Genomic DNA, 25,254 nt, shown 5'->3' on the forward strand with positions numbered 1-25,254 from the left:
AAGCCGATGCTAGGCATAGCTCGATGGAGCTCGGGGTGTGATCAGAAGCAGACATAGATCTCAAGTGTGTCTATGTACTCCGAGGTGCCGAATAGTGGTCGACGTTTAGTATTGAGGAGGCTAGAGGTGATAATTTCTGATGTTCTAATTCTCCATAATTGAGAATTATGAGCTCGCGGGCTGGCAACATTGACGAGGTCCTTGAAGGGAGTGTTGAGAACGGTCACATGACCAGACCTTATTAATTTGGCGAACTCGATCAATATTGAGCCGCGATTTCCCGAGAGTTCACCAATGAAGCTTGTAGAAATAACTTGTACATACTAGAACAATCTAGTATCTTCCATGTAATCGAGTCAGTGCGAACTAACCAATAAGCTATATGCGCAGTAAAGCGCAGTAAGTACGCGTCACCCCTATAAGTGACTTGACTGGTTGGTTCACGGGTATATAAGGGGGGCTTGTTCTGCCTCCTAACGACTCATCCTATTCTCTCTCAATCTCACTCTCGTTCATACTTTGTAATTAGTTAGATCTTAATATATATTTGTTTCTATATACATTTTACTTCTTTCTACAGGTTATGAGCCCCGCCTGAACGCTTATAGCCTACTTGTACATAGAAACCTATATATACATACCGAGTACTCAACCTAACCCTTAGTCACTATGACTGACCCCTCAGGAGCAAATGCCGGCGGCGCTGGCAGTTTGCATTGGATCCCTCCCTTACGAGGAGCCAACAACTATAACGTTTGGCGTATCCAAATGGAGGACGTACTCACCGACCTTGATTTATATGGACACGCAGACGGATCAAAACTTAAACCGAACTCTAAGGTAGAAGTTGCGATCACCGGCCGTAAAGACGATGAAGGTAACCGCTTACCTGACTTGGAAGTCGACAGCGACAACCCCTTATATGCGTCTTGGATTAAAGCCAACCGCAAAGCGCTATTGAACATAAGACTAAGAGTTGACGGAAGTGTACTTACTCACATACAAGGTTGTACAACTGCCGCCGACGCCTGGTCTACGTTAGAAGCCACATTCCAAGTCAAAGGTACTGTTGGACTCATTGACTTACGGAGACAATTCTTCAGTCATTGGATGACCGATGGTGAAGACATTGAGGAACACATCCAGCAAATGCACGGATGGTACCAACAAATAAACAGTATCAGTAAGGACTCATGCACTGAGGTTGATTGGATAACGACGCTCATCGCAAGCTTACCTGATAGCTGGGATACGTTTACGCAATCTGTAAACTTCCAATTCAATCTAGACAACAAGAACAAACAAGCAAATCAAATCAGCGATTTGAGGTCACAAATATTAGCAGAATCCCACCAAAGAAATACTAGAGGTACTGATGGAAAGGCATTCTTTAGTACAAACAAATCAACTGTAAATAGAGCTATACGTACCAATGGTAAAGGTCCAGATAAGACTAAGTCGAAATGCAACAACTGCGGACAACTCGGCCATTGGATAGCTGAGTGCCAAAGCCCCGGCGGAGGTGCATTCAAATCAGGAAATAAAGGTAATGGACAAAACAGACAAATAAACTTACCAAATAAAACCCAATTTAACAATGCTAGAACGCATATAGCCGTGGAAAAGTCCACATCTGCCAACTACGCATTCTTGACCATTGAGGAATCATATGGAACCATTAGTAAGCTAACAAACTCATGGATAGCCAATAGCGGAACAACAACTCACATATCTAACAACTGGAACTTATTTTCCAAATATAGCAAGTCATTGGGACACGTATCTGGCGTATCCAGAAGCGAACCAATAATCGGCCGAGGGACAATAGAACTTGAATGTCTCAGTGACCCCAAGACAAACAAGTACGTTACTATTAGACTTACTAATGTAGCTCACGTGCCAAGCTCACCTGTGAACCTTATCAGTCTATCTTTGATAACTGATAAAGGCTTCCGAGTTTCGATGGATCAAGACCGCTTAGTAATATATGGGCCAAACAATGAATGTATTACTTATGGTTCAAAGCTCAAAGAACGCGCAAAAGGGAATTTGTGGAAAATAAATGCGCGCTACATTAACAAACAAAACGCAAACAATAAGTCCACTGAACTGGCACTCCTTAAACAAACTGGTCAAACTTGGTTTGACTGGCATAAAGTTCTTGGGCACATCGGCCCGCAAGCTCTCCAACGCCTAAAAAACACCAACGCTGTAAAAGGTATGGAAATAGCTGACGACGCCATTGGACTTAACTTTGAATGTGATGTATGCGCACAAACAAAGGCCCACACACAACCATTCCCCAAAGAATTGGCAACAAAAGTCTCCGATATAGGTGAGTTAGTAGTAACCAATGTATGGGGACCGGCCCAAACTCCTTCAATCGGTTGATACAAGTACTATGTATCATTCACGGATGTAGCTACACGATTTACTTGTTTAGGTTTCTTAAGACACAAAGATGAAACATTGAACAAATATAAATCATTCTAAGCAATACTAAATACACAAAAAGATAAGAAAATCAAGAAAGTTTGCTTTGATAACGGTAGGGAATTTGTGAATAAAGACTGGATTGAGCATGCTGCTCAAAGGGGGACTATTTTGGAAACTACGGCCCCGTATTCAGCCCAACAAAACGGCATTGCTCAAAGGTTGAATCAAACACTCACCAAGAAAGCACAAGCCATGCTACTTGAGTCAAACGCCCCAAAGTTTCTTTGGAGCGAGGCCATAGCATACGCATGCTACCTAAAGAATTGCGTGCCTACGCAAGTGCACGGAACGTTCTGGAAAACGCCCTACAAAGCCTTCTGGGGCATTAAACCCAACGTTAATACACTCTGTCCTTGGGGAAGTAAGTGCTACGTACTAAATCAAGGTGGAGACTTGTCTAAGCTCAACCCTAAGACAATGACTGCAATATTTGTGGGCATATCAGACGTCCAAGGAAAGAGCTGGCGGTACTACAAGTCAGGATCAAACCGCATATTGCACTTGCGAAACGTCACCTTTCCAAGTCATGCACGAATCAAAGAAGTTGATAACGGCAAACCCAAACCGGGAGAATTGGTTGCTCTGCCCGCTGAGGGGGAGATGACGCAAGCTAACAGCGCTGCGCAACAACCAATAGAAAATACTAGAACAGGGGGAGCGCATGTAGATAGTGAAGAAATAAAAATCAAAAAATTAGAACATACGGGTATAAAAACCAAACCGCTGAGCAACGAATTGACATCCAACAAACCAACTCAACCTATTCAGCAATTGCTCAATCAACCTGTTGTTCCCAAACCTACCACCATTTGCAACAATCCTGTTATGCGCACTGGTAATAATTCTATTTCTAACTCTACTCTACAAACAATCAATGCGCTCAAAGGTAACGTCTCAACCGGAGCCTGAACCCGCAGTAGGAATCCTAACCCTACTCACGTCTCCCTCCAATGAGAACGTGGCAGAGTCAGGATTAAACTCCCCGACAACGTTGCGACAGGTCAGCTTAATAACCGAGCAACAAACAAGACTACTAACCTTGTACTAGACCTCCCCAACGCCGCAAGCATGCACTCCGACAGCTCCGACGTTGATCTTGACGCATATACCTTCTCCACCAACACCTCCTCCATACTATCCGCCCCTACCATCCCGTCCAAGCTTGCCTACCTGCTGGCAACCCCGCCAGCAACCAAACTGGACACATCCTTATCCGACTTGCTCAATGATCGATTCAGCTACCTCAACCTATCCGAATTGACTTCAACCAAATTGGATACCACCCTGGCAACGCCCGGGGATGTGGAACACAAATGGGCCTATGCCGCCAAGCTATCCGCGCCCAACAACCACCCAACCGTTGCGGAAGCGCTTGCCGGACTGGACGCAGAGGAATGGCAAAAAGCCATGGCAAAGGAGGTTAGTACATTCAAGAAAATGGATACATACAATCTCACCAATCTACCACCCGGACACAAGGCAATCGGAAACGCATGGGTATTCACACTCAAGCGTAACGCCGACGGCACACCAGCCCGCTACAAGGGACAACTAGTAGCCCAAGGTTTCAGCCAACAACCTGGTATTGACTTTGATGAGACGTTTGCACCTGTAGTACGTCTTGACTTGATACAATTACTGTTATCCATTGCTAACCAAAATGATTGGGATATTCGACAGCTCAATGTTAATTCTGCATACCTACATGCAAAAGTAAACAAAGAATTATACATGGGACAGATCCCATATTTTGAAGACAGTACAAATCAAGTATTAAAACTAAAACGTTCAATTTACAGTCTGAAACAAGCAGGCCGCATGTGGAACAAACTATACGATACCAAGCTCAAAAGCCTTGGATACTCGCCATGCCTTACTGACGCGTGCGTGTACAAACGCATGGTCAACACTGAGGGTGAGCTTTGCATATCCATTATTGCTACGCACGTTGACAATTCTATTGTTATTACTTCACGCAATCACACTGAATCTGCCATAGCCAAACTCTTACACAAATTTGACATGCAAGACTTAGGAAATATCCATCATTTCCTAGGCATTGCTATTGTTCAAAACTGTAAGTCCGGCACCATCCACCTCAACCAGAAAACTTACATTGAGAACCTAGCAATCATTGCAGGACTCAACAACGCTTACCCGGCCGACACACCAATCAGTCCGACAACTCAACTCACGCAATACAAAGGTACCAAACCAAAATTCAATTATGGTACGTACATAGGCAAGTTACTATATGCTGCTCTATGTACCCAACCGGACATTGCTTACGCTGTCGCTCACTTAGCACAATTCACTACGTGCTACAGACCCGCACATGTGACTGCTGTCAATCGCGTGGTTTGATACCTCAAAGGCACTTTGGCCCTTGGACTGACGTATTGGCAATCAACAAACAACTTTGGTGAAATTGGCTATTCTGATGCCAACTGGGGAAGCAATTTACTTGATTGTAAGTCAATCTCTGGTCACGTCTTTCTATTAGGCGGCGCTGCTATTTCTTGGTCAGCTAAGAAGCAGGCCACCGTTGCTTTATTGACAATGGAGGCCAAATACATGTTGTTATCTCACGCATGTGCTCAAGCCTTATGGATGCGTCAATTGTTTGAAGAACTCAACTTCACTACTGACAATCCAACCTTAATTCTTTCAGATAATCTCGCCGCTCTCGCTCTGTCTGCCGAATTGCAATTTCACGGACGATCAAAACACATTGATATTCAACACCACTTCATGCAAGACATAATCAAGAAACGTAAGGTAACTACACTGTACGTACAAACTAATGAGAACTTGGCCGATGCTTTTACTAAAGCATTAGCCGCTCCTCAATTCAGATACCTTATGCAATTGATACTAGGCAAACAGCTGGAGGAAACTAAGGAGAATGAAATTGAATAGAAAGAAGCAATTTCAATTATATTACAAAATAGCTGTACAAACTGAAAATGTGAACTATAACGAATGAATTGAATCAATATGTATATCTGTAAATGTGTGACTCGATTAAGGGGGAGTGTAGAAATAACTTGTACATACTAGAACAATCTAGTATCTTCCATGTAATCGAGTCAGTGCGAACTAACCAATAAGCTATATGCGCAGTAAAGCGCAGTAAGTATGCGTCACCCCTATAAGTGACTCGACTGGTTGGTTCACGGGTATATAAGGGGGGCTTGTTCTGCCTCCTAACGACTCATCCTATTCTCTCTCAATCTCACTCTCGTTCATACTTTGTAATTAGTTAGATCTTAATATATATTTGTTTCTATATACATTTTACTTCTTTCTACAAAGCTCTTGCTCACCGTCGCTTGTTTACGAATGCATCATTCATTACCAGATTTTTCTTCGAATGAAATATGAATGCCTAAGAACTACTGTTTGGCACACAATTGAAGGACCCTGATGGTACAGAGTTCTCATTGACCAATATGGATCGACGCCGTCACATAAATATACTTGGTAAAATAGACCTTATGGCATGATTGTGATAAATATAGTAACAAATTATCACTTTTTGAGCTTGGGGAAGTCTGTGGCTGCAAGAAAAGAAAAAGAAAAAAGAAAAAAAAACTTCGACCAGAGTCAGTAGCAAACTGACGGGATTCGTATTGTACCAGCTGATATTAAGCACGTATTCATAGCGATACGTAGTACCACTTTCAATCGTCTTTCGAAGGTCTTCAACCAACTCTTTGGGATTGTCAAGACTGGCAAAATGCTCTCGTATCCTCGTATATGGTCTTGATATTATAGGTTGGATTAACCAATGGATTGGTTATCACTCTGAGACTCGCCTTACCGACACAATGCACCAGATTCCCAGTTTTCGCGACGCAAAATTGAGGGTAGTATCTGCACAGAAGTTTGGTTACCTGAGTCATTTACCGCTCATTTGGCCAATGCCAAATTCCGAGGCTCCAAGCAGTGTTATCCCCAAATGAGCCTCTTGCAAACTCCACGGCGCTACTGACACTTCGACTAAAAATAAACAAATAGCCTGATAGTTACCAATAATACTAAAGTGACAGCATAGGGGGGAAGGATCTACAGCTGAAATTCAAGTGCACGACTTCTACTCTCCTGTCATTTTATTGGGTGTCTCGATGAGTACTCCTCCAGGGATGCCAACTCCAGGATGCTTCTCTGCCCATTCGAGGCGTCTCGCAAGCCAACTCTCCATTCTCTCATCCCATTGCTGAAACCCAAGATCCAAGCGACCCGCGAATTCCCGATAAGGTTCACCAAGTTCGTATGCTTTTCTCCAATCCCCTGTCGTGTCGTGCTCGTCCATGGTCTGATGAAATGCCGACCATAACGCCCTTTGGTCCTCTGGCGTTCCGCCGTACCAGTTGGCCGTGTCGCCATTAGGATCAGGAATCCACTGTGGAGCTGTTGCCACTTGCCATAGTGGCGCAATGGTAGTTCCTTCTGAGTCAATATATCCATTGATCTGGCCGTTCTCTTCGTCTATCTAGATTTTTGCTCAATGGTTAAGCGTATTAAAAGGTCCGACCCGCATACTGTGAAAACATACCAATATGTTGACCAGTCGAAAGTCGTCCAATAAAAAGGAAAAGGGTCGATCCGGCGTGCTAATGGTGGTTGGAATTGTTGCATCTCCAGGACAATATTGACAGAGTCCAACGGCTTGCCGCAGTACTCTTTTTGCATATTCAAGCTTGCTGACGGGGTCCTCTCCAGAAATATCGAGCAAGACATCTTGACGAAGACGATCCGCTTCAATCAATTTGACATGAAGAGGAGTCGCAAGATATTCAGATGCAGAGGTGAAAGAGCCTCGTAAGCTGTCGAGTTTCGTTTGGACACATAGAGGAATATTGGGGTGACAAATTACCCATCGAGCATGCGGTAGAACGGTAGCGATACGATCGGCCCGACCTTGGCTTTTTTTGAGTCCTCATCTTCCAAGGGGTAAAAAGAGCCAGCTTGTTGGAATCGCAGGGAAAACAGAGCGGCCAAGTGCTCAGCTCCTGCGTTACAACCTTCAGCTTGATATTTAGCGGCAGAGATTTCCACTTGCTGCCGTATGGAGCGATTCCTGGTATCTATCGCGTAGAAAAACTTCAGACCATATTAAATTGCCGGGCAATGGATGTACCTTTTCCATTATCATATAATCTGCTCCGACGGGATTGGATGTATTGGTATTCCACGCGTAGACTCGAGGAACTGGGATAGATGTATAAGCAGAAATATACCTTAAGGTAGCAACCTACATGACTCGGCTCAGTCCACAGCTACTCGTAGCAACAAGTCGGCAGAATATACCTCAGAAAGCATCTTATCTTTGGGGAAAGCGGAAGACGCCACTCTAACGAAGACATCGGGAATTTTGAAATCTGCGGGGGTAACTATATTGTAAAACTTAACCGTCCTGATTAGAGCTGATGTGGGTATATGGAGGTAGTAATAAGGTACCTTATGATATCCCCCTTCTCCAAGCTTGGACAATGTGCACCTCTCGCCAAAATATTCGAATATAGCGCGTTCGAGCCTGGTCATACTGAGGGCTTCGACGTCAGCATCATCGTAAGTGAAAGTAGAGAAAGTATCAGAGTCGGGCGCTCTACTATCCATGTCCTATAAAACGGTGCCAGTTACTCAGAGACTGCGCGCGGACTTTTGATGGTTGCTCAAAGGCTTGTGGCACGTGGACATGAATCAGGTGACCAGGACTGATTTAATGCATGCTGGTGTCGTGATTCCTGGGCCTTTCCAGGCAGAGCCTGTAAATCAGGAAATTAACTCGACCACAATCCGTTGATTTTCTTAAGCTCGAGCCAGTTTGCACGTGGAGCAATGCAGCGCTAGATTTAAGCTTGTAGGATTATTAAATTCAGTCATCGCAGCAGAGATCGTGACTGCAAATCCACTACACGATCAGCATCTATTGTTTAACATGATAAAACCTATTTTAGAGGCCCTGCGTCAATCAAAGATACGGAAATCCCCTAAGAAACAGTCTTGTAGTATTGGTTGTAAACTTACCGGACGTCTTTATGTATCTTTATGAACTCTGAGGCTTCCTCAAACAATTAGTCAGAATCGTACCAAACGGTCTACGTAATTGACCAGGTCAAAAGATCCTGGGCGTTTACAAAGACCATTTTTGGCACGTTTGTCAGAAAGCCTATTTCCTACGGAAATCTAGTATATTGATATTATACCGTATAAAATAATACTTGAGTAAAATTAGCCAATAGCATCTTGAAAGACGTGTCTACAAGTTAGGCCCCCGCACAGTTCATATTCTGTCGGACTAAAACAACTGTCAATTTTTGGCTTCATTCGAAGGTGACCTAGCAGTTTTTCACCTTACCTTACCAGAAGCACCCTATCATCTTGATCAATGTGGATAGAAGTCATTCTATAAATATATTTGGTAGAATAGAGCTCACATTACGATGATACTTACGTCTATAACATTGCGGAATATGAATTTATGAGAATTTGGGGTTACAGGAAAAAAGAAAACTCCTCTGACTGGGACAAGTAACAAACCGACTGGATTTATGTTGTACTCATTGTAGTATTAACGCGGTTTCATATACGGCTATGCGTAGTACCATTGTCCCATCATCTTGCGGAGGTCTCCGATCAATGCATCTGGGTTGTCAAGGCCAGTAAAATGCCCTCCCCGTGGATGGTCTGAATGTGTGAACATAGTTGGCCAATGATTCATTACCGGTCTTAGGTCCATCTTACCTGCATAGTATACAAGATTTCCAACCTTCGCGACATAGAACGGCGGGTAATACCTGCATGTTCCTAGTTTAACTAATTGATCTCGGTAGATTAAAGTTAGGAGACGTACGCAATATCAAAGTAGTACGAAGCGAATCCCATAGGAACATTGGTTTTCGCGTGGAGCAAATTAGTGCTAAATCCTGCTGAGTTCTGGTAGTAGGTATTCCCCGCCGTCTCGAAAGTTCCGGTCAGATAGTAAATAGAAACCTCCGTTAGGATCGTATTGTTTGTGATCGTGGATGGGGAAACCCCAAATTGAGGATCTGACCCCACAGTTGGCAAAATGTTTTAGTGAGTGTATGCATACCGAGAATACAAGACGCTAACACTCCAAGAACTTTTCTCCTATCCAAGCTAACTGTCCAATTGGGTTATCATACAACGCCAAGCCAATAGTTGCTGGCTGAGGTAGGTCGTTGGTATTCAGACAACCCAACAAATTATGTATCAGGCTTACCCTCGTAGAATGCTCCACAAAGTATCCGTTTCCACTGGTCGTATAATCAGCGTTTTTATTTATTCTTTTCTTTTGTTTCACTGTCAGATTCTTAACATCTTCTGCGAACTGTGGACCAGAGGCAATTTGTTCATACGAAGGGCCTAGCTGTGGTATGAGACCGTCATACAGACTACGCATGCAATCAGTCAAAAATTTAAACGTAAGCAGTATACAAGGAAAACTTACACTGCTCGAAGTGTGTCCGCATGGTTATTTTGCAGTGCCCAGTTGACGCCACTGCCCTATTGAAATCAAAGAGATTAGTCATGGATGTTATTGCTTGAAACCGAATCTACGCACCCAGTCGCCAGCAGCAGCCGCATAACTCTTGTAGCCCAACACCTCGGTCAAGAGTGTATTGAACAAGTCAGCGGTCATGTTAATATTCCTACCAATAGGAGCGGGAGAAGAGAAACTGAATCCAGGCATCAAGGGAACAACCACATGAAACCTGCCATAAAAGTTTAGTAAATGTTGATCTTTAAGTAGAAGTCTGGTCAGTGGACATACGAGACATTTGAATCTCCCCCGGGATTACTGAGAGGACTAATAACATTGTGAAATTTGTAGAATGACCCAGGCCATCCGTGAGTCAGTAACACTGGAATAGCCTTAGGATCTGAAGAGCGCTGATGAACAAAATGAACAGTGATGTTCCCAATATCAACTGTGGAATGGTTGAGTCTAGCAATGCACATTAATAAGTGACTATATTGGGCCAAGGTGCATGAGGTCCAGATATAACTTACTTGTTCATTGCAGCTTCTTCCTTGCTCCAGTCAAACTTATTCAGCCAATCCTTCTGCCTTGCTTTAAGCCAATCAAGGGAGACACCAGCACCAGTGTTCCCAAGAACAGAGTAGCCGGGTAGCTTAGTCTGCTAAACCAAGTCTTTCAAATGTGGTACTTTGGCTGACAGGTTTACCTTGAAAGGCTTGACATTATACAACAAGCCAATAGCACCAGGAGTGAGAGCAAAAGAGCAGAAGTATATTTGGGATGCATTGTCCTGGGTGTTGGTGAATAATAATAAGAAAGCAGAAAACACTGTGCATATAAGTATTTAGTGCACCCACTAGGAAAGGGTGGCACCAGATACTCATGCATATCTGATTATGGCAATTCTCACACTCCTAAACAGCAAGGTGGTGAAATGCAGTCATTTGAGGCCAATGGCCAAAATCATCTTTGAGTCATCAGTTAAGTTTTGGTGTCTAGTCCATGCTCACTTGCCACCAGAGGGTAGTATCACACTTTTCAAGAAGCCCAATAAGGATCATCAACCTGATAGTCCAAATATATCAAGTGTCCTAGACATCTGTAAGGACGTCAAGGGTGCAGGCACTTGTGGCTGTGTGAGATTACAAAGGATACCGCTTAAGGCAGCAAGTGTCTACCCTACAATGTTGAGGCTTCTAACCATGATGTCCAAGCACTGTAAGGTGTTGGCAAACTATGTATGTACAGTGATGATAGTGTCTAAGGCGCTATGGACAATGTATCTACTTAGTAACTTAGTGAACCTGGGCTGTAAGGCCCTGTGTACAATGGGGATGCAACAAGAGGTAATTGACCTGGGTGTTACCATAGTTGGTTGGCCTCCTTATATATTCTAGTGTCATAACCCATATCTAGAAGGGTTATTACCATATATATCCACTGTCAAAGATATATAGTATATGTGATGCACAGTGATATATTAATAATATAAGTTGCTGGGGGATGTTGCACTCCCCCTGCCCCCCTTGCCATGGGCCAATGTTAAGGGAGCCCACAGGCAAGGTCTGAATATTATATTATTATAGAAGAGATTATGTCATCCCCCCCCACCTCAAATCCATAGTAGTTTAGTATAGTATTTGATAAAGGACTGGAGGGGGGGAGGTCATGTGACCTGGGCTTAGAGAATATCACTAAGTCCAGCCATGTTGACCATAAGTCTCTTATATGTAGGAACTTGGAGGTTTTGAGTGCATATGTGCAAGTATATGCGTGCTTGAGGTCATGTTGGTGTGCAACATGGGTGTGTTGGAGGCTTGACAAGGTCAGGACTCATGGAAAGAATGGAGTAGGTCATGGCATCTAGGATTAAGCTAATTACAAATATAGGTGTGTGTGTGAAAGGAAGCATTACATATGAAATAAGAACCCTGCTCCACAGTTGGCCTTTACTCATGCATATGTGTCACTGACATGTCATGATGACATCATAGGTGGAGTTGGCTATGTCAGCCAAATAAGTGCAGAAGGGGACATGGCTTGGTGCTTAGTGTATGGTATAAGCGCCAATGTCATGTGATTGAAAATGTTGTCTGTTTGACTTTGGTTAAAATCAAGAAAATCAGAATAAATCCCTTGGGTATATGTGTGTTTACAATATCAAGTGATTTGAACCCCAAAGTATGCACCAGATGACATATGCTTGTGATTATTTAGCTGATCAGATAATATGTTGCCAATCAAAGTAAACCCAACCAATAGAGCCCAGAAATGTGTCAGGTGGTACAAGCATTTAAATCACATCCAAAATTGCTTACTGCATCTTAATTATTTATGGCTATGGCAGTCATAGTATGAAAGTCTCTATGGCCAAGGAACCCACATAATGTATTGCAGGCCAGGTGAGCATCACACTACCATTCCAAAAATTGTCTCTGAATATGGTGCATCAAATCAGTAAACAATAACAATTTGCCAAGATACACTAACAGCATCAATAATTGAGTTGGATGCACACACACACCCCAACATTGAATCATTATGACCTTGCAGGTCCAAATAATGGTCATTGACAATGCTCTACTGAAGCCTTATATTTGAACACCCATTTGGTACCATCATTGATCACTATTACCCATTAGCATTGTCTGACTATGTTAAGAGTTGTGTAAGTACAGGAGTAAGAAAGAATTACTATATACAAAATTTATATGGGAATAGACAGTAATTAGTATTAAGAATCAGAATATATGTGCAGAATATATGCAGAATATATGCTAGGTGTATCAGGAATAAACAACTCCTAACAAATAGTCTAGCAACCATGAAGTTGTTACACTCCCTTAACATATACCATCAGAACTGCCTCATTTTTCTATTATTTTTAGTATTTTTTACGAACCCTATATCTTCACTTTTTCAATCACATGATCTTGGTGCTTATTATGCCAAGATGCTGTGCCAAGATGCTGTGCCAAGGGCGCTTGAGAGACATCCTTTTGTACACCACTGTAAGGTGGGTACACGCTGGTGAAGGCGGGCGCTTAAGGCCGTACTACTACAAGCAAACTTTATGTAATCTAACTAATAGGCTATACTACGGTTGCATAAGGCAACCAACTACTCTATACTACTGACAAGGGGGCCTTAGGCCTGAGAGGTGTGATGAGTTAAGTAGGGGTTAATGTCTGAGACCTAATGGGGGCTGGCTACTTAGCTGGCTGAGTTGTCCTCCTCAATGAATATGAGACAAGGTAAAATTGACTTGGTGTCTCCAAGCAATTTTCCTGCTATATATATAGGCAAAGGGGCGCTATCTACATGGTCTGTGCATGTGAGAAAGGAAGTACACAATGGAAATAAGAAGAGTGCTGCAGGCTGCACAGAGGTGTGGATTTCTCCTAAGCGCCCTTGGCACAGCATCTTGGCGCGGCATCTTGGCATAATAAGCGCCGAGATCACGTGATTGAAAAACATAAGATAAAGGGTTCGGAAAAAATACTAAAAATAAGAGAAAAATCATACAAATCCAGTGGTATATGTTAGGAGGTTATGACACATCCACACTTCTGCGCAGCCTGCAGCATGGTTCTTATTTCACATGTACACTTCCTTTCTCATGCGCAAAGACCATGTAGATAGTGCCCCTTTGATTATATATACAGCAGGAAAATCACTTGGAGACCCCAAGTCAATTTTACCTTGTCTCTTACTCATTAGAGAAGGTTCCAGCCAGCTAAGTAGCTGGCCCCCAGTAGTATTGCACACTCACCCCCCTTACCTTACTCATCACACCTCTCAGGCCTAAGGCCCCCTTGCATTCAGTAGTTAGTAGTAGAGCGCCTTAAGCGCTAGTAGTATAGCCTAGAGTAGATTAGTTAGATAACTTTGTCTGTAGTAGTACGGCTGTAAGCACCTGCCACTAGCAAGTACCCACCTTACAGTGGTGTACAACAGAAGTGCAGGTGGTTGGTTATGTATAGTACCTTAAGCTAATGTTACTTAAGCTTAAGTGACTAGGGGTATGTATACTTAAGGTCTCTGGGATAGTACCTTAAGTAAGAGGGTTACCTGACTAATGTACAGGATTTATAGGATTTGCCTAATAAGGATAGGACTTATATATGCTTAAGTAAGACTTAAGACTTATGGGGTGTACCTAAAATATATCTAGGATTTATGAGATATTGTAGATAAGGCTATCTACAATATAAGGGGTATGGTGGATTGAAACACTATCACTCAATCACAACAAGCCTTACAGTATTGTTGCACTATACTCAATGTTGGACTCAACTACTGTGACAGTCAAGGGACACAGGGTTGCAGTAAGCACTCTAATAGGTTACCCTGTGTCTGTTGGGACTGGCCTATGGTCTTAGTGCGCCAAATAACCTCCTATGCTGTTTACAGTGAGTCAATCACTAAAGTAAATGTGCAGATAAGCTGTTAAAGGCTTGTGTGTATATGTCAATATATAACAGTAAAAGTATGATAAATGGATACATAAGAAGCGTCTTCACAGGGTGCTTTTATACCCTGAGAAGGCACACAAACAAGTATATACATGATTGATACCAAGAGGGGGTACAGGAGGTACATGTGGCAACTGAAACACTTGAGGGAGCCAATACTTTGGTACATAGTAAACAAATAACAGTTCCTAATATTTGCCTCAAGGCATTATTTACCTGTGTGGGTCCTTGGATGTCCCAAGGCTAAGTGTTTCATCCTTGAAGTAAACAGTCCCAAAGGTAGGATACTGCTGTACTGGGTACTTACAGTAAATAGGGCCTAACTCCGCCAAATGCTGTCCGTTTTGGGAGTTTGACCCAGCGTTCCGGAGCGCACAAACAGGCGCACCTAAGCGCAAGCAATCTGGCAGTGTGGGATGCCCGGGTGATGGAGAAAAGGTGCATTTAGTGCGTCGGCGCTTAAGTGCTGATTAAGCGCCAGAGCACTTGCCTATGCAACAGGGGGGACCCTGAATATTTCTGTGTGTAGCCACAAGATAGAATCTTGAAGAATGAATACTACAAACAAGAGAAATATTACTTGTTACTGTTTATCTACTCAGCTGAATTTATATATATTCAAATGAGTGAGAAAACAGCCTATATGCTGAAGATATTGCATATTAAGGGTGTTCCTGAGGTTTATAGGTTTTGCAAAGGTTGCAATTGGATAGAGAGACCTTGAAAACCTGAGTTTGCATCTTAATCTCATCTATTTACTGTAAGATTACTTGTGTAATTAATAAAATAAGTACAGATTATAAAAGGAATGTCATATTCATAACAGACTACCTGAGTGGCAAATGATGGATAAGATTAGGGGTGCTTGGTCCCTAAAATTGCACTGTGATATACTATTACATATCCTGGAACAGCACATATATACAGCAGTTTTGTCAGTGTCAACAAAGACTCATTATGCAGAAATGAATCTTAGATGATGGATATATGTTTCAAGGCATTGAGTGGTATTAATGGCAAGGCTTCACTGTTTCAGCTAATTGTTGATCTAAAGACTGCTATACCAGAACATTCTGCTATCATTGTTTACTCTTGTGTCATCATTTGAAGGCTCTGGCTAGTCATCTGATAGGGAATCTAAGCCCAAACTTACCCCACTTATGGGATTGCCACAAACCTACAAATAAACAATCCCTTGTATTTGAGCGCTTTTGGTCCATAATCAAGCATTCAGGTGAAAAGCATGGACAAGGATCAATAACATGCTGTAATAGCCTATAGTGATTTGCACATCTTTGGTGTATTGTATTGCCCCAAGCTTGGCATCAGCAACTGGATGTTTGTCTAGTTGTCCAGAATTAAAGGATACTTTTGGGGCCTTGTAAATAACTAAAGACCTGAAACTAGTTTTCAAAGGCTGTCTGACAGCTGGCATTAACAAAGACCAAAAGCCAGTTGTATAAGGCTTGCTTGCTAGAAAGTCTCACATGACCCTAAGGGTTGTGAAAACAATGTTAATAAAGCGCATGTAATCAGATAAACCAACCACTTGATGGGAATCACAAAGCTTGCACCTTCCACCCATTATCTTCTCTGAATGCTATTGTTAGTAACCTAAATAAATGTACCATTATTTGATTACAATCAAGTGAATTAAGTGGCTCCTTGTTGGGCATTTACTCCTAAATGACCCTCCAACTTATAGAACCCCCCCCCCCAACAATTGCTATTGACTTGAGACTGTTAACAATTAATTTGCTCAAAGGGGACTTTATTCTTATTTCTTAACTGGCTAATGTGGTAAATAATGTATTGGAGCCCCAGCTAAAGCCACCATTGGGCAAGGACTGGTTACAGTGAAGTTGTGCGTATACTGTACCTAGATGATATTGTATCTACAGGATTATAAGCATACATGAATAGAATAGAAAGATATGATACATACCTCAGTTCTACTATATGATAGTGAGCTGAGGTACACAAGAATCAATACAGAACACTTTTATATGTGTAAGTCCAAATGTCAGTAAAAACATGTGCAAGGATTACATATTGGATCTGGGAGACTGATATTTCAACACAGTTAACTCTACCAGGGCAGCTCTTGAAAAAACTGAGCAACAGAGGTATTGTCATGCCCTAGAGGCGTGACCACCTTAGAATCCACTAAGTCAAAGAAATAGTGAATATATGCGCTATTTTCATGAAGATTTATGGATATATGCATCTTTATGTTATTTAGGCGCTGTGTCATAACCTATATCTGGAAAGGTTATTACCATATATATCCACTGTCAAAGATATATATAGTATATGTGATGCACGGTGATATATGAATAATATATATTGCTGGGGGACGTTGCACTCCCCCCGCCCCCCTAGCCGCGGGCCAATGTTAATGCCCGCAGGCAAGGTCTGAATAATATATTATTATAGAAGAGATTATGTCATCCCCCCCCCCACCTCAAATCCGTAGTAGTTTAGTATAGTATTTGATAAAGGACTAGAGGGGGGGAGGTCATGTGACCCTGGTGGACTGTCAGTCTCTAAGTCATGAGCCCTTAGAGTAATGACAGTTCTGACTGCATATATGTGAGTATATGCGGCCTTCTAAAGACTGTGGAATGTCCTATTAGTAGGTGGCTTGGTCAGGAGACATGCCAGCAAAGGCATGGGTCATGACATTGCCCCCCTTTTAAGCACAAGTCTAGGGGACCTAGATCTGTGCAAAATAAGAGGAAAGCTACCTCTAACAGGATACCAGCACTGAATGGACAGAAAAAAAATTTCCCATTTTTTGACAGTAATTGGCCAACAGTCATTGGCCAACTACACATGGTTCATCTTGATAGTCCATCCTCCATAGCCTTTAGTTGAAAGTAGTGACATGGTTGTAACTCTCCTCTTGACCTTGGAGTAGTTACCACCCTGTAACCCTACTGTCTTCTCTCTACTCTATCCCCCTTTTAGTGCAAGTTTTAGGGGACCTGAAATTGCACTTATTGAAAATGACTTGACCAATTTTCAACAAAATGCTGTTTGTTCAATATTTGCAGTCATTCATCACTGCCTTCTTCCCTCCCAGGGTTCAAGTAAGGCTAGCTGGAATTGAACCAGACTTATAGAGCTAGACCAAGAGCCTTACTGATCCTGAAGCAGATAAAAGATCATGAAGTAGGAGAGGTAAAGCTAGCTGGGGATGATCCAGCCTTTTAGCAGACCACACACTCTACCATCCCCACCATGATCTAAGGAAGTACCAATATTTGCGGCCATTTAGAGACTGTCTTCTTCCCTCCCAGGGTCCAAGTAAGGCTAGCTGGAATTGAACCAGACTTATAGAGCTAGACCAAGAGCCTTACTGACCCAAAGCAGATGAAAGACCATGAAGTAGGAGAGGTAAAGCTAGCTGGGGATGATCCAGCCTTTTAGCAGACCACACACTCTACCATCCCTACCATGATCCAAGGAAGTACTGATCAAACTGATGGAAAGGGTGCTTAACCATATGTCTGTGTGCTAGAGGTGAAGATCAATCCTCTCAAGTAGTCTTGAAGCAAGAGTTGACTGATAGGTAAGAAAGACTTCTTCCTTATAATGGAAAAGTTGTTGATCATTGAGTATAAGTAGATATGTCAATAGGTAAGGTTAGCTGGAATTGAACCAAGCTCTCCCCTCTCCAAGAACCTTATTATTCCTATGACCTAGATAGAGGGGGGACCCTAAACCCCCTCAGAAAGAGTAAGAAGTAGTACTCAATGTTGTAAGACTCAGTCCCTTCTGAGTAAGTAGTATGATCTTGACCTATGCTGACTTGGGGAAGGTATGATTACTAGTTAGATATATGGTTGATTAAGCAAGGATAAGGGAATGGAAGCTGGACCAAAAGCATTCCATTGCCTGAAGGAGACCTTAATGTTCTGACATCATGATAGAGAGAGTTCATGATATCAAATGTTTACTCATGTTTACACACAATGGTCATGTGATCACCAATAAATGGTCACAAGTTCACACATTAAGGGAGCATGCCTCCCTGGACCTATCTAAGTTTTTGGGTTCAAAGACAGGGGGGAAAAACAAGCTGGTTTTTAAGCAGCTGTCCCCACCCCTTTATATACCTGGGCTTCACTTGGGTCTATATACATATTTCAAATTGCAGCACAGCCTCAAGAAGCAGTATGAGTCAAAGAAGCATCAGGGTCTTCTTTGATTAGCCAATCAGAAAGCAGTAAAAGAACCGGTGAAAAGAAGTTCTGGTGGAGAAGATACTATATTGGAAGAAGTTGGAAGAAAAGAAGCTCCAGAACCTTCTAGAAAGATGAGTCATCCACATGGTGTGCACAGCCACACTCCAATATGACTCATCCAAATTTCCTTTTATGGTAATCCTATTCCCCAATCCGGCCCAGGATAGCCGGTCACCCGCACAGCCACAATCACATGACAGTGGCATTACCATGACAAATGGGACATTATTTGAAATGACATATATGGTCATGTGATGTGGCTGTGTCAAATCAAATTCATGACTAATTCATCTTTGTCAGCATCAATTTCATAATCTTTGATGACTAAACATGATTGGATTTGTCATGGTTGATTTGTAATCTTCCCAAAAGGGAAGGTGGACTTCCTTATTTGGTAACTCCTCAGTCAATACCTTCTTGACCTAGGTATTTCCTGTTTTGGCAGGAGAGTTACCATTTAAGGTAATCCAAGTACCAAGGGGTTGACCTTCATTCTTCATATATATGATGCATCATTGATGTAGGGGCATTAGTCATCCCCACATCCCCTATAGGCAATACATATACACATATATATGTATATATATACTGGGTATAGGTAAGCAGCTTGATTTCAATGTCATAACCTATATCTGGAAAGGTTATTACCATATATATCCACTGTCAAAGATATATATAGTATATGTGATGCACGGTGATATATGAATAATATATATTGCTGGGGGACGTTGCACTCCCCCCGCCCCCCTAGCCGCGGGCCAATGTTAATGCCCGCGGGCAAGGTCTGAATAATATATTATTATAGAAGAGATTATGTCATCCCCCCCCCCACCTCAAATCCGTAGTAGTTTAGTATAGTATTTGATAAAGGACTGGAGGGGGGGAGGTCATGTGACCCTGGTGGACTGTCAGTCTCTAAGTCATGAGCCCTTAGAGTAATGACAGTTCTGACTGCATATATGTGAGTATATGCGGCCTTCTAAAGACTGTGGAATGTCCTATTAGTAGGTGGCTTGGTCAGGAGACATGCCAGCAAAGGCATGGGTCATGACACGCTGAGCGCTTATTATGTAATCTCATCACATGACCTTTAGTCATGTGATCTTGTTTTCTTATCTCTGGTCATGTGACCTTATCTTTGTTATGATGTTTGTACATGTAATTACTCTTCCCCTTCTCTGTGAATATATAAGGAGGGTTCTGAGAGCCTTAAGCCTCAGAACTCAACCTCTTATCCCCATCCCACATCTACTACCCTAAGACATCCAATTAAGAGTATTGCCTGAGAGCATACCAGTCCCTGTCAAAGGTTCCTTGCCCTGCTATCTTTATAGCATTAGTGCACTTTACTATATTTGGTCTTGTCCACCCCTTTATCTGGCAGTTGCCTTGAGCATTGTTGGATCCCACTAGCTGATAAGTCATATATTAGGCAATAGCTTGTTGGGCTTTACCTTGTGGTAGTTGTTGGCTCTGACAGTATGGAGAGTAAATATCAAGTATTAAACTGCCTCAATGCTATTGTACTTGCACTTTCTACTGAAACTTGCTGTCTAGATTGTTTAATATTGACAAATGTCTTGAACAATCTTAGGATCCCTTGCAAAATAGATCTTCCTTTCAGCTGTATGCCAATCATCAAGAACACCCCACTAAGTAGCTGGTGTATTTCAAAAAGAAAAGTTAACTTCTAGTTTGCTTCCTTGTGTTTAAAATTTAGCAAATCATATAGCTTTGGTCCTCAATTACAGAATAGTTTAGAGCAATAGATTATGCAACCAACAGACCACTGCTGTATACCTAAAGCCATGAGTCTTCCAGTTTAGAGTCACCCATCCCCACTTGGTGGCATTTGGAGGCAAACCCTGAGGATATAATTGTGAGATATAAATTCTTGTACAAATTACTCAAAAGCATCCACTCAACCACAACCTAAGCTTCATTATCACTTTCACCTGACTGACTACTAAACAAAATGGGTGGCATGGCTTGTTGTGTAAAACATAAGCATAATTGCTTGTGATAATCACCTGCCATGAGTGCTGACTGTTTGTTGATAGTGGTTACAGTAGAAAGTTGGACTCTGTACAAAGCAATTTGGAACAAAGTACAAGTGATGAAACCTCCTAATACCTTTGCCACTGCCGCCACTGGTAATGGTTCATCTCTCACTGGTATGCCCTATAGCTTATGTTGTAGACACACTCAATACCAGGGAATTTATTCCCATTTTCTCAATTTTAAACAAAGACAATTGGACTATATTTTCAATCATGTGACTTTGGCGCTTATATCATATGCTAAGCGCCAAGCCACATCCCCATCTGCGCTTACTCAACACATGTAGCCACCTCCACTTGATGACATCACTATGACACGTCAGTCACATGTATGCATGAGTAAGACCAACTGCAGAGCAGGGTTCTCATTTCATATCTTGGGCTTCTCTTCCCACACACAAGTATTTGTAATTAGTATAGTTCTGTAATATATAAGGAGGCCAACCAACCACGGTAACACCCAGGTTGATTACCTCTTGTTGCACTCCATCATTGTACAAGCCCTTACAGCCAGATCCACTAAGTAGTACCAACACCTTAAGTATCAACTCCACTGTACTTATCTAGTTTGCCAACACCCTTAAGGCCTTGGTCACCATAGGATAGTAGTTAGATGTTGTAGGGTAGTACCTTGCTGCCTTAAGCGGTACACTTGTATTTCTGCATGGCCACAAGCGCCTGCAACCTTGACGTCCTTACAGATGTCTAGGACAGTTTAACTTGCATGAAAAGGCCCCTTTTCATATTTTTGGTCTTAGGGGTAACCAATGCCAGAGCTGAAGAGATGATTGAGCCTATAGCCAAAGAGGTGTCTAGTGATTCTAAGGTAGCAAAGAAGAAGAAATAACAGTCCAGATACTATTGCCTGTCAACTGTGATGTTGGGCAATTGTTTTTTTTTATCAATTAGTTCTGTTGCGCACTCCCTATGGGATCATGCTGTCATAAATAACTTGTCTTAAGCTATTCTGCTGAAATCATGCTAAATAGTTGAAAATATGTCAATAGATTCTGATGCTATACAACACAAGATCTTGGGTATCTGTTGTGACCCAACTGTACAGTTGGTCACACACTAGAGGCAGGCGCTTAAGGCCATATCTAAGACAAAGCTGACTAGTCTACTAGGCTAACTACTGTATCTACTTGACACTTAAGGCGTCCTGCTAACTATGGTTGGCAAAGGGGCCTTAGGCCTGGGAGGTGTGATGAGTAAGATCAAGGGGGTCATGTTAGTGCTACTGCTGGGGGCTGGCTACTTAGCTGGCTGGGTGCCTCCTCAATGAATATGAGACAAGGTAAAATCAACTTGGTGTCTCCAAGCAATTTCCCTCTTGTATTTATACACAAGAGAACTATCTACAGGTGGTCAAAACTTGTGAGAAAAGAAGTTTGAATATGAAAAGAGAAGCATGCTGCAGACTGCGCAGAAGCGTGGATTTCTCCTAAGTGCCCTTGGCACAGCATCTTGGCGTGGCATCTTGGCTTGATAAGCGCTGGAGGTCACATGATCAAAAAACAAGAGATATTGAGTCCGTAAAAAATAGTAAAAATATTAGAAAAAAGAGGCGGTTCTAATGGTATATGTTAGGAGGTTGTAACAGTATCTCTAAAAGATCAAGCACAAATAGCTCTAGCTCCCAACTGTTTTGATAGACCAGAAGCCAAATTCATTCACAGACATTGAGGAAGCTTCATAAATGATGCATTTATCAAGTTCCACAAACATGAAAAAATTCAGTCAAGACCTGTTAGTTTGCAAAATCTGGTCACTGACAGGGAATTTCCTGCCAACTCTATTTATACTCCCCTTGATATGGTGTTTCTTGATGCTTCTCTTAAACATTACTAGTCCCAGTGAAACCCTGGGACAACTAGCCCTTTGAGGTATAGATTCATTTATCTGGCATAAACCAATCTTCTCCTAACACTGTACAAGGTTATAATACACCGTATACCCCAAAGGTACGGACAATCCAACCTCAGCAATCCGACCCCTGGGGGTGCAAACTTGCTATAAGGTAAATCCAAGCCCCCGGGTCTGGATTACTGGCAAAATCCAACCCTTGCACTAATCTGGACCCCGTTCCCAGTATTTTTGTAGGTGCACAATCTGACCCCCTCAATCCAACCTCCACAGAATCCAACCTCTGGGTGCGGTTTCTTGTATGTTAACAATAATGACAATTGAATCACATTCTTAAATACCAAATACATTACACAATGAATCAATGCCTAAACCCTAGCTCGGACAATTCGGTACCAGAGCAGATGTGGGATACGCGTTGTCCGGTTCAAGGGTGCTGAGGCGGAGAACATGGGGGAAACGTTATATCATGGAAGGCTGCGCAAAAAAAGCATAGTGATAGTCCTGAAACCAATACTTGCACGGACGCAGACAACTGAATGATACAGGTGAAAACGGACTTACTGCGAAAGCTTGACAAAGAGCAAATAATGAGCAAGCAAAAAAAAAGGGGGGGGGATTGAATACTCACAGTGCTGCAGCTGAGCTTTTGATTTGTTGGAGGTGGCAGCAACAATTGTTCAAAGTTCTTGAAACTCCATGTTGAACCCATTGGCCTGTGCATCAACTGAGTGGTAGGTTATTTTGGTTAAACTACTTACTTTAGCAAAGCAAATGTATGCTACTTTGTGAATTGAGGTGTAATATAACTATAGGGAAAAATCAATGTGTCATGAGGCCACCAAAACATTTGTGGCATAGAATCAATTAGCTCAATGCCGGGTTTCATAACTTTGGAATTACTTACAGAATTCTAGCTATTTTTTTTAGCTGGCGTATAGCAGCTAAGTAGGAAGGGTCAGAGGTGGGGGCGGGAGGACAAGCGGGAGGAAACTCATGCACGTCTGAGGGCAGGCGTTTATATACCTTGGTAGGGCGGTGTTGTAGACACAATTGATACCAGGGAATTTATTCCCATTTTCTCGAATTTAAACAAAAGCAAACAGACAACATTTTCGATCACGTGACTTCGGCGCTTATATCATATGCTAAGCGCCGAGCCACGTCCCCATCCACGCTTACCTCAGCATACGTAGCCACCTCCACCTGATGACATCACTATGACACATCAGTGACACGTATGCATGAGTAAGGCCAACTGCGGATTGGGGTTCTTATTTGATACAGTATTTGATATAGAACATTTGTAATTAGCTAGCTTGCAGAATATATAAGGAGGCACACCGACCATGGTAACACCCAGGTCAATTACCTCTTGTTGAATCCCCACATTGTACAAGGCCTTACAGCCAGATCCACTTAGTAGCACAACGCCTTAAGCGTCGACTCCACTGTACTCACGTAGCTTGTCATTGCCCTTAAGGCCTTGGCCATTGTAGTTTAGTAGTTAGACATTGTAGGGTATCCCACACTGCCTTAAGCGGTCCTTTGTACTTAGCCACACGGCCACAAGCGCCCTTGCCCTTGACGTCCTTACCAACGTCTAGGACAGGCGGGAGCAGCAGCAGCAATGGTTGCGCGGACGGTTGCGTGGACAGTTGCGCGGACACGCACACAGGCGGATGGATTGCACAAAAATGCACCGGATGCAAAAAAGCACAACCAGAGCAGCCAAGCTGATGGATATCACAGAACATTCAAGAGACAGATAATATATACAGACTGAGGGTTTCCTTATACAGAGATTGATACAAAAATGATTCTCAGTCACATGACTTGTTTGTCTAACTAATGTCTAGCAAGCAATCAAGAAGTTTATTTTGGAAACCAACTGTTACAATTTCTCAAGAGATCCAACCCTTTATCTGAAAGTGTAGCCAAGATTTTATACATAAATATCCAACACGCGCCATAGAGCCGGGCCATTCAACGCATTCAACCGGCACCAAAATCCAACCCCGGCAAGAGTCCGACCCCAGAAGAAGACGAGGATCCAAACCCCACCAGGGACCGGACTTTCACATCCGCACCCCAACCAAGCATACCTACCTCCGGTAGGGTACAGATTCCCGGGCATCCAACCCCCAGGGTTGGACTATCTGTAGCTTTTGGGTACACGGTGATACTGGAAATCAGTGCATGTGTTTAAGTGAGAATTGAGCTGAAATCAAGATCAATACATACTGATTTTAGGTATCAATTCTTCCATAGTCTGATTCATGCTGAGGGAGGCATACTAACATTGTAATTTTCAGGCCATATCCTACTGAAAAAAGGAATCTTTTACTGATGTACTGATTTTCAGGATCTTATCACACCACAGTGTAATCTCACTTGTCTAATATTGGTTGATGTTTTTTGGTATTTCACAGGCGTCACCCCAACACATATGAGTTACAAAGTGACAATACAGAAGCATAAGTTGACACATTGGTGGCCTACAGCTGATTCTAGTTTGACCTTGATTCTAACCAAACTATTTTGACCACAACAATAGCAAGATATTTGACTGCAAACATTAACATCAGCAAAAGCGC

The 25,254-nt window shown here is 42.4% G+C and overlaps 3 protein-coding genes across 3 annotated transcripts; 1 reads left to right on the plus strand and 2 right to left on the minus strand.

Moving 5' to 3' along the window:
- Nucleotides 1-669: 669 nt before the first annotated feature.
- RhiXN_08159 (Retrovirus-related Pol polyprotein from transposon TNT 1-94) lies at nucleotides 670-5,415 on the plus strand (the record flags this gene model as incomplete). Its single annotated transcript, XM_043327975.1, has 10 exons — nucleotides 670-1,862; nucleotides 1,926-2,335; nucleotides 2,516-3,382; nucleotides 3,452-3,496; nucleotides 3,545-4,110; nucleotides 4,177-4,255; nucleotides 4,310-4,573; nucleotides 4,625-4,726; nucleotides 4,871-4,966; nucleotides 5,024-5,415. The coding sequence occupies 10 exons, from the start codon at nucleotides 670-672 to the stop codon at nucleotides 5,413-5,415; spliced, it is 4,014 nt and encodes a 1,337-aa protein (XP_043183360.1).
- Nucleotides 5,416-6,592: 1,177 nt separating this feature from the next.
- Nucleotides 6,593-8,118, minus strand: RhiXN_08160 (phosphotransferase enzyme family protein; the record flags this gene model as incomplete). Its single annotated transcript, XM_043327976.1, has 5 exons — nucleotides 6,593-6,991; nucleotides 7,055-7,325; nucleotides 7,376-7,602; nucleotides 7,640-7,753; nucleotides 7,810-8,118. The coding sequence occupies 5 exons, from the start codon at nucleotides 8,116-8,118 to the stop codon at nucleotides 6,593-6,595; spliced, it is 1,320 nt and encodes a 439-aa protein (XP_043183361.1).
- A 976-nt stretch (nucleotides 8,119-9,094) lies between these two features.
- On the minus strand, nucleotides 9,095-10,890 carry RhiXN_08161 (epoxide hydrolase; the record flags this gene model as incomplete). The annotated part of the gene is made up of 12 exons (XM_043327977.1): nucleotides 9,095-9,189; nucleotides 9,247-9,299; nucleotides 9,356-9,551; nucleotides 9,616-9,687; nucleotides 9,746-9,779; nucleotides 9,827-9,917; nucleotides 9,974-10,029; nucleotides 10,088-10,238; nucleotides 10,298-10,471; nucleotides 10,537-10,667; nucleotides 10,713-10,834; nucleotides 10,887-10,890. The coding sequence occupies 12 exons, from the start codon at nucleotides 10,888-10,890 to the stop codon at nucleotides 9,095-9,097; spliced, it is 1,179 nt and encodes a 392-aa protein (XP_043183362.1).
- Nucleotides 10,891-25,254: the final 14,364 nt, after the last annotated feature.

Source organism: Rhizoctonia solani, chromosome 9 (genome assembly GCF_016906535.1).
Source record: "Rhizoctonia solani chromosome 9, complete sequence".
In the NCBI taxonomy this organism is placed as follows: Eukaryota; Fungi; Basidiomycota; class Agaricomycetes; order Cantharellales; family Ceratobasidiaceae; genus Rhizoctonia; species Rhizoctonia solani.